General features: G+C 36.0%; 1 protein-coding gene across 1 annotated transcript; it reads left to right on the top strand.

The window, feature by feature from the left end:
- The first annotated feature begins 5094 nt into the window (after nucleotides 1–5094).
- Nucleotides 5095–9673, top strand: LOC137821775 (protein DEHYDRATION-INDUCED 19 homolog 6). The gene is made up of 5 exons (XM_068626527.2): nucleotides 5095–5376; nucleotides 6952–7094; nucleotides 7350–7415; nucleotides 7548–7756; nucleotides 9364–9673. Exons 1-5 carry the CDS (start codon nucleotides 5298–5300, stop codon nucleotides 9455–9457), a joined length of 591 nt encoding a protein of 196 aa, XP_068482628.1. The 5' UTR covers nucleotides 5095–5297; the 3' UTR covers nucleotides 9458–9673.
- Nucleotides 9674–10066: the final 393 nt, after the last annotated feature.

Raw genomic sequence — 10066 nt, 5'->3', positions numbered from 1 at the left:
AGGTAATAAGATCCATGAGTAATAGTTAATGGGTAATGCTGAGTTTACCTACGGATTCAAATCCGTGGGTAAAAATCCGTAGATAATACTGATTTTTTTTTGTAGTGATCAGGTTTAGTTCTTCTCTCTCATGTGCCCCACTAATACCTAATATGGTATTCAAAGCCATTTTTCTTTTCCCTCACTCATGCCTTTTTCTACCTCCAAAGTCTCCATGACTTCTTCATCTTCCTCTTCTTCTTCTACATCCTCTTCCCTTCATTTCTTTACCACACCGATATCTCTCAAATTGTCTAAAGAAAATTTTCTGTTGTGGAAGCAACATGTCCTTGCCACAATAGATGACTTACTTCTATCCAAATTTCTTGATGGGACTCAAGTTTCTCCCTCTGTTATTCCTATTGCTGATGGTTTTTCTACATGCAATAATCATGCCTTTACCATCTACAAACAACAAGATAGCTTGCTCGTGGCTTGGATGTTAGCATCTATGACCACACCGTTCCTTACTAAGATGATGGGTCTTCAGTCTTCTGCTCAAATTTGGGACGTTTTTCACACCTATTTCGCTGCCAACACATATGCCCAGATCAAGAAGTTCAGGTTGCGTCTCAAGAATCCCAAGAATGAATGTTCTGTCACTACCTATCTCTTAGGAGCCCCTGTTTTTGTTGAAGATCACGTTGAAACAATTTTGGATGGTCTTTCAACTAAGTTTGATTCATTTGTTGCATCAATAATGTCTCGTAAAGAATCATACACCATCAACGAAATTGAAGCCCTGCTATTAGCCCAAGAAGAACGCTTTGTCAAACATCACCAGGTTGATCATCTCACTATTTCTCCTTCTACTAATGTTGCTACCTGGACCCCTACGCGTTCCACCACTTCCAAATTCCAACGCAAACCTGGTTCCTCTCGTGGTGGTCACAACTTCATGCATGCTTCTTCGAATCAAGGGTCTCGTCATTCCAACTACAAACCAACACATACTGAATCTTGGAATTCTCGGAACTCTTCTAGGTGTCAAATATGCAAAAAGCTTGGTCTCTCTGCGGAGTTTTGTTGGCAAAGGTATACTCCTTCCTCGTCTAATAATATGCATGCAAATTTTTCTTCCTTGTCTACCCTAAACTATGTTCCCAGTGAAGCCTCCATCCTAGGTGCTCCTTCCAATGTGGAAGATCCTCTATGGTATCCAGATAGTGGTGCCACTCATCACATCACCAACTCTCCTTCTATTTATTTAGATAAACAGAGCTATGAAAAAATCAATAATGGAAAAGATTTGTGTATTTCTCATATTGGTTCTGCTTTTATTTCTTATGCTATAAACAATACGTCTTTTCGTTTAAATGATTTTTTGCTTGTGCCTGACATCACCAAAAATCTTCTCAATGTCTCCAAATTTTCTCGTGATAACAATGTTTTCTTTGTTTTTGTATCCTAACACGTGTTATGTTGTGCAACAGGATACGAAGCAGGTTCTTCTTCAAGGAATTCTTAAAGATGACCTGTATATTTTTCCTAACTTAAAGTCTTGTTCAAATTACTTTGCCAATTCCCTCTCTTTTATTGGAGACAATGCTACTATCAATCTTTGGCATCAACGTTTTGGTCATTGTCATTTTAAATCTTTAAAACATATCCTTTCATCTTGTAATATCTTTGTAAAACCTGAACTTAGTTTTTGTGTTGCTTGTGCGTGTGCTAAATGTCCACAATTTCCTTACCCCACTACTTCAACTACTTATACTGCTCCCTTACAGCTTATATACATTGATGCTTGGGGTCCTGCTCCAGTTCTTGCTTCCAATGGAACTAGATATTTCGTGTCTTTTCTTGATGCTTATACTAGGTTCACGTGGATTTATGCTCTGCATACCAAATTTGAAGTTTCAAATGCTTTCAAAAAAATTAAATTTTTGGTTGAAAATCAAACTGGCCATAAAATTTGTAATCTGCAAACTGATAACGCGCGTGAAGTTCTTGCTTCAACACCTTTTCTTCATCAGCATGACATTCATCACCGTCTAACGTGCCCTTACACGCATCAACAAAATGGTTAAGTGGAGCGCAAGCATCTTCATATTGTCGATATGGGTTTATCTTTACTTGCTCATGCTAATCTTTCCTTAAAATTCTGGGCTGAAGCATTTATCTCCTCTGTTCATATCATTAATGTGCTTCCCTCTGCTGTTTTACACGGGGACACGCCCCATAACAGACTTTTTCACACCACACCTAATTACACTCGTTTTGAAGTCTTTGGGTGCGCTTGTTGTCCTAACCTTTGTCCATATAATGCACATAAATTTTCTTTTCATTCTCAATGTTGTTTGTTCCTTGGTTATAGCCTTCATCATGCGGGCTACATTTGCCTCACTCCAGATGGCAAAACTATTATTTCAAGAAATGTTACTTTTTAATGAAACCTACTTTCCTTATAATGCAAGAACACATCCTTTTTCTATTTCCTCAGGTGATACTTTGTCCCCTGCTGCTGATGTGCCTTCTGTTACAGTAGTGTTTCACCATCCACCTAGTCCGTCATCTCATTCCCCTGCAGCTTTACCATCCTATTCCTCCTCTACTCCTGCTTCTGCATCCTTGCCCATTTCAACCACTGTCAATTCTCATCCGATGGTTACTCGAGCAAAAGTTGGCACTCACAAACCAAAGGTGTATGTTACCTCTCTTACTTATGTTCCCACTATACCTATCTTTGTTAAAGAAGTTATTGCTTCTCCTATCTGGTACACTGCCATGCATGATGAATATAATGCTTTGCTCTCTAACAACACTTGGACTTTAACTACTCTTCCTCCAAGTGCATCGCTAGTTAGGTGCAAGTGGGTTTTTAAAACCAAACTCAATGCAGATGGATCTTTTCATCGGTGTAAAGCTCGTCTAGTGGCTAAAGGTTTCCATCAAACTCACGGTCTTGACTATGCTGAGACGTTTAGCCTTGTGGTTCACCATACTACCATACGCCTCGTCCTTGCGCATGTCGTTACTTCAAGATGTCCTGTACGAAAAATTAATGTCAACAATGCGTTCCTCAACGATGATCTAAGTGAATGCGTTTACATGTAACAACCACCTGAATTCAACTTTGCTAATCCTCACCTTGTTTGTCAGCTTCACAGAGCCATCTATGGCTTGAAACAAGCACCACGTTCTTGGTTTCTTAAGCTAAGTCACACATTACATACCTTTGGTTTCACTTCTACTAAGAGTGATACCTTTCTTTTCGCTCGATTTACCTCTTCACATATCATTTTTGTTCTGGTCTATGTAGATGATATCCTTATTATTGGGTCTTCTCCCTCTGAAATCAATAAGCTCATTTCCAATCTTAATGCTTGTTTTTCCTTGAAGGATCTCGACGATCTGCATCACTTTCTAGGAATTCAAGTGACTCGTACATCCACGGGCGACATGCATTTGTCTCAAACTCAATACATTCGAGAGCTTCTCAATAGAATAGCCATGGCCTCTTCCAATCCGCAACCTACACCAATGGTTTCAACACTTCGTCTCCAACAAAATTCCTCTGATGCCTTTCATGATCTCACTCTGTACAAATCCGTTGTTAGTGCTCTCCAGTATCTCCTTGTCACTTGTCCAGAACTATTCATGGCTAAAGTTCTCTGGATCCAGTCTCTTCTTCACGAGCTTCACATTCCCACATCTATTCCTCAAATGTTCTTTAATAATTTGAGTGTTGTTCTCCTTAGTGCTAATCTTGTCATGCACTCTAAATGTAAACACTTTGAGTTAGATCTCCATTTTGTTAGAGATAATGTTCAAACCCAACAAGTTCAGCTTCTTCACATACTAGCACGTTATCAAGATGTTGATCTGCTCACTAAACATGTGTCAGGAGCCACCTTTCTTCGGGTTCGAAATAAACTCAAGATTGTTTCAACCATGAGCTTACGGGCAATATGCTTTGTGTAACTGCATGTGGTTCTTATATATATATATATATATATATATATATTTCTATATTATGTAATATTTGAGTTTTTTTATAATAATATCAATTTTAGTTATTCTCTCTCATGCACTAATACCTAATATTATTAAATTCAAATAAGGAACGTTATGATGATTGGAATGTGATTCCTTTATGTTCATCCATGCAAATTTGGTAATCATATATACATCTACAGGGAGGGACATGTTTGTAAGGGTTGGAGAGTAGGGAAGACTTTGCATGGTGAGTTTTACATATCTCTCTCAGTTTTTTTTTGTAAGAATCAATGTCGTAGTTTTAGATTCTTTTTGTGGTTCATTTGATTTTGGATCTGATTTTCTTGTGAACTTCTATGTACCTTATTTTCTTTCTATTTTTTATTTAACATGTTACAGATAAATTGATGAGTTTTGAAACGTTAAGATGCTATTATTTCACGGTGATAACACATGCCAAAATTTGAAGAAAAAATAATATATATATATATATATATATATATATATATATCAAAATAAAAATAGAGTATATATTGACAACTCAATAGTGAATTGCTTTAAAATTATAATTATTTAAAAAATATTTTTTTACTAAAATATAGATATATGTGAGGAAATAGAGAAATTTTAAAAAGTTGTAAATTAATGTTTTTGAGTATATTTTTCAAAGTAACATTACCTATAACATTAACCATAAATTCCTTAATGATATATTTAAATGAAGTTTATTTTTAAAAACCCATTTTATTAAAAAAAATGTAACTTTAGCATGAAGTGTAAAAAAAATACATTAAATTTTGCTATAAAAATAGTTTTGAGATAAAAATATTCAAATATATATTTTTAAAAGATAATCCGACTTGAAACTAAGTTCACGAAATTAAGGGGCATTATATGCTTTAAGCCTTGTGATCTAAATTGGGGATGAAAGCTTGATTTACAAGAAGAAATGGGAATAAATTTAAGCAAAATATAGTTAAAAATAGTGATAGATACGAGGGAGTTAATTACGGTAGTACAATCTCTATTATTGTAATGCAAACGTGGTTTAATTTGGTAACACATTTTGTGGAGAATAGGGGGGTGAAAGTGGCACGTGTGAGTGAGGAATAGTGTATGTTTTAGTGTGTCAGAAGTGAGAGTTGAGAGTGTCAGAAGGCAAAGAAATGAGTAGCGAAACACGAACACACTAATCGGAGCAGATGAAGTGATGAGTGATGATGATATTGACGGGAAAGCATGTCCTTTCCCTTTTAAGTTGAGAATTCTCTTTTGATCACTCACTCACCACACCCATCTCTTTCTTCCTTCCCACCATCATGGACTTCGACTTCAGGGCTTCCACTATTCATTCCTCCAATCACTTCCCCTCTCTCCATGCTTCTCGCCTTCTCTCAGGTACTTCTTTCAACACCCATTTTCACTTTCTGCTCTTCACTACTGCATTTCTCTCTCTCTCCTCACTTTACATCGTTTCTCTGTTCATCTTTCCTCTTGCTGTGAAAATGAACTCCTAAAGGTATGTTTTTTCCCTGGTGGGGTGCAAGTGAGGGGGAAAAAAAGAGAAAGAGGGCATTTGGGTTGCTATGGAATTGCATTGAACTTTGGGTGAACTGAATTAAAGCCTACGTCCGCCAGTGAGCGAAGGTTAATGTCAAAGTTCCGGTTTTTCTGTTTTCGTTTCCTTTCGGAGGGCCTTCTCTTGGAAGCATGCAGTGTTGCTCTTAAAAGGGTTGGCATTTATCAGAAACAGTTATTTTTGAAAAATATTTATTGTTCTGAATGTTTGTTTCTGCCATTGAATGTGTTGCAAGTGGACATCATTTGCAAGTAACCGTTTCGATTGGTGTCTGTGCAATTCACGGCTGATGTATGGGACAGCCAGGTTTCGATTTGTTTTGGCTTTAACGGTGACAATTTTTTTTCTCAATTTAATCACGCAGTAATGATTTCGAGGTTCTCTGTTTATGGGAACTTGGGCTTAATTAAGATAATAAATCAAACTACTCTGGCAGGTTCTGCCAAGCTTTTCCATATATGCTGCTCTTATCTACGGGAGTGCGAGATAATTGCGTATATAATTAACTTCTCCAGAGTCTTAAAAGCAGCAATAAGAAAAAACAAGGGTGAGAAGGTGAAGTGAATTGGAGTAATGACGAAGGAGTGTGATTCCTCAGAGGAAGAACAGCCTCAAGTTGCTGCTTTGAGGAGGAATCTAGAAAAGTTGAATTTTGAAATGAACAGCGTCAATGAAGGAATTCAGTCGTATATACTGGGGCGGAGAATGAATGGATCTTGGGGGCCTTCACGATATTTAATTGGGGGGGAGGAGAATGTTTCTGAGTCTGATGATGGAGGTGAAATTGAAAAGTTCTAATTTGAATTGTGCTTATGTGAACTATTTTCTCCCTTCTTAGGGGCCTAACACATGTAATCGTTAAGATGATGGTGGACTTAAAAGGCCGATTAAATGTGTGATTTATCAGTTTTTCTGTTCATGAATGCTTTCACATTTGGTGTTTTTCTGGATATTTGTTATCCTATGGCTTCCTTCACCTTTTTCCTGAGTTTTGGATGTGGCCTGCAAATTGATAGAATGTTTAGATAGATGGACGAGAAGGGGGCAGTAGCGATGGCGCAGGTGGGAATGGTGAATAATTTAGCATTCTCCTTGTCACTGAGATGTTTAGAATGAGAGGATTACCCTCCAAACCCTCATTTTTTCTCAATTTTTACAAAGAAAAATTAACTTAATTTAGGGAAACTTAGATGATTTTAAACAACAAAAGATGAATCTTTCCCTCCTTCTTGTTAAGATTTTGTGAGCTTGTACATTTGTAGCTGTGCATAACATACAATACATTTATCTTTCCTGTTGCTATTTTCTTTTGAGATGTACCTTTTATGGCTTTCAAAATGGATATCTTGTGCCAGAATTGCCTTACTGACGAGGATTCCATTTGAACTATACAGATAAATATTCAATGCTCAATTATACAGATGAGGATGATGATGCAAAATCTCTTTTTCAGTGTCCTTTCTGTGACTTTGAGTTTGATTTTTCTTCAGTCCGTGCTCGTTTGGAAGAGGAGGGTTACTATGACCTAAAAGATATGGTATGAAGGTTCTAAATTTTGAAATTTAATGTTTGGCAGAAGTTATTGCTAACATCATAACATGTACTCTTTTATTAGACTCTGTTTCCTTTTCCTACTTTCCTTGACTAATTGTTAGACTGTCCATTGACTTTATTATAGTTTGCAAACTATAGTTCATAGCTTTCAATTTTATATGACACTGAACAGAAATTCTGTGTATCTATAATATAAATTTGAAAACTGACTGACTCTGCCTTAATTTTCCTATATCAGACCTGTCCTCTGTGTGACGAAAATTTAGGGGAGGGTGCAATCAAGGTTGCACAGAATTCAAGTAAGGTAAATATTACCCAACTCAGTCTTGGGATCTTTGGGTTCTAAATGTAACCTATCTCACTCTTTGTTTTAAGAGAACTTGATTTTTTCCCAAGTCAATTGAGTATGTTAATAAATGATCTAAACTTTCTATAGAGATCTTGGAAGTCTGACAAATCTAGCATCTCGTCGGGTGATTCCGTAGTGTTTGACAAGAAACTTCCTGCCAGAGGAAGACATGAACCGGTGCCTGATCCACTTTTGTCACCATTTGTTCGCAATGTGTCTCTTTTTCCAAACTCCAGTGGTATACAACCTGGTGAAGGTTTCTCCAGCAGTGCCTCAGACATTTCCAATGGAAAGGGGTATGATCCTTCTTTCCGTATGTATTTTGTATGTTTATATAAAGTGAATAAGAGCCTGAGAAAGTGATAATTCTAAGTGCAATGCATCAAAAGAATTGTTAAAGATCAACTTTTTTCCCCTTTATAGTCACTGCTAATCTCCTGTGCTTGGAAATGTTATAAATGTACAAATATAACTAATTTAACATCTTCACTGGTATCTGCTAAACTCACAAGAGTAGTCTAAATTTATTATTATTGTAACCCATTCGTTGTTTTATACATAAAAATAGTGATAATAATACTTCTTATGATATGGGTAATTGTTTAGCCTATGTGGTACATTATATATATAGTGTGTACAAAGTGATACATTTCTAAATTGTCTGTGCCCTGTGGATTTAGAAGACATTGTATTGTACATTCTATTTCCAGTCTGAGTGTATTTATTAATTAGTTTAAGAACAGTGTACATTCTATTCGGAATGTGACATTACATATATGAAACACGACAAACTATATTCTGCTTTGGATTTTTTACTTTATTCTTTCCATTTGAAGGTTAATTTGAAAGCTTAGGGAGGTGTGTGTATACGATAAATTTTAGATTGTCAGACTTAGAAATAACCGGAGAGGGGGAGGGGATTTCTTTGAGATTCATATACTCAAATTCCTATAAATGATTCTGTAGAGTATATTCATCATGAGGCCATCAAAATTACTTGTGCATTTTCCTGCTAGTTCCATCTCCCTCTTAAAGTTAAAGGTTCTGATCTATTTTCTGGTTTCACTAGAAGCTGAATACTGCTGACACTGATACCCTGTCTTTCTCTGAAACAACTTCATCTAGTCATAAGTAGTAATAGTACCAGAAGATGATTGATTTAACTTTTCTGAAAAATCTTTGTATTTCAAGTTTTAGTTATTTTTCAAGTATTCTAGTCTGGGAAATTATTTGAATTTGTTAGAGTGTTTTATACAGGTATTAAAAATAAAATTTGATTGATATTTGCATTACGTATGCCAATATGTACATGTACTGACTCCCACTAAAATAGCTTTCATTTCTTGATATACAGTTCTGATTGTTTCTCTGAAGCTCATGCTCCAACTCTAACTTTGCATAACCTACTTTGTTGGTAATTATTAAGTTGGCAATTTTAGTACTACATAGTGAGGTTTACTCAGTATAATTATGAAAACTTTCCTTCTGGACCTTGAATTTGTCGAATTGTAGAATACCCTTTTAGCAAAAATTACCTGACTGTCAATAAGACACCCTTATTAATATGTCCTGACATTTGTTTCACAAGCATGCTCTACTGACAAGCGAATCTATCTTACTCATCCTGTTAAATTTGCTAGTTAAATATTTTTTTACGAGTAGCAATATCTGAAACAGTAACCATCTTGTTTCCTTTAATACATTACAAAATTTTCTTAATTAAAATTATTTGTTGCGCTGATAACGAGGAGGATAAAGGTTTTGTGTAGATCCTGTATTTGATGCTGCATAAATATAGCAGCAACGGCTGTATACTATCTTAAAAACAGGGACAGAAATAAGATTTATGAAAAATTCTCTGCTTAAACTGAGTGCTGAACGTTGCTGGTGGTTTTGTTTGCAGCTCTGGGACAGACTCGGGTGATGAAGAGGATAGTGAAGAGAGAAGGCAGAAGGTATCTTTTGTTCAAGAGTTGGTATTTTCAACTTTATTCTAGGAAATATGCATCCTACAACTTATAGACAGTCTTGCGTTTAGGTAGCATTGATCCTTGTAAGAAAATAACTGCGTTTTGCTATGGTGCAAGAATTTAGAATGGGTAATCTAACTGTTGGATAGTCACAAAATTGGATGGTTGCCTCGTTTGCAGGCATGCATTATTGAACATCTGAACTTATTTATGGTATATTTTAAATCTACATATAGAAGTTAATGTTTTGCATTACTTTATTATCATGGCAAGAATGAGCCATGATTCACGTCTTTTTCACGGAATGCTTTTATTACTCGAATTGGGATATGAGGCTTGATTGATTCAGCAGGTTAATCTGATGGTGAACTGGCCACTCTAGTTTTGGTTATTATAACATTCCAACAGGGTGGAACTGATGAGCAACTAATGTTCATTTAGAGAGTACTGATTAATTCCTGCTCAGCTATCTCCAGGATGAACAATTTAGCTTGGCGTGACCATAACTTCATTATGATACTGGTTATTATTTCTATCGTGTTAGAATGAGTTTATGGAAAATCCGCAATTGTAGTCTTTAGCAATGACTAATCTCGTATGAAAGGATGAGGGAAACTTGAAAATAACGCAAATCAA

The sequence above is a fragment of the Phaseolus vulgaris genome, chromosome 9 (assembly GCF_051622355.1).
Source record: "Phaseolus vulgaris cultivar YP4 chromosome 9, ASM5162235v1, whole genome shotgun sequence".
Taxonomy (NCBI): Eukaryota; Viridiplantae; Streptophyta; class Magnoliopsida; order Fabales; family Fabaceae; genus Phaseolus; species Phaseolus vulgaris.
This window is presented reverse-complemented; position numbering and strand designations above follow the sequence as displayed.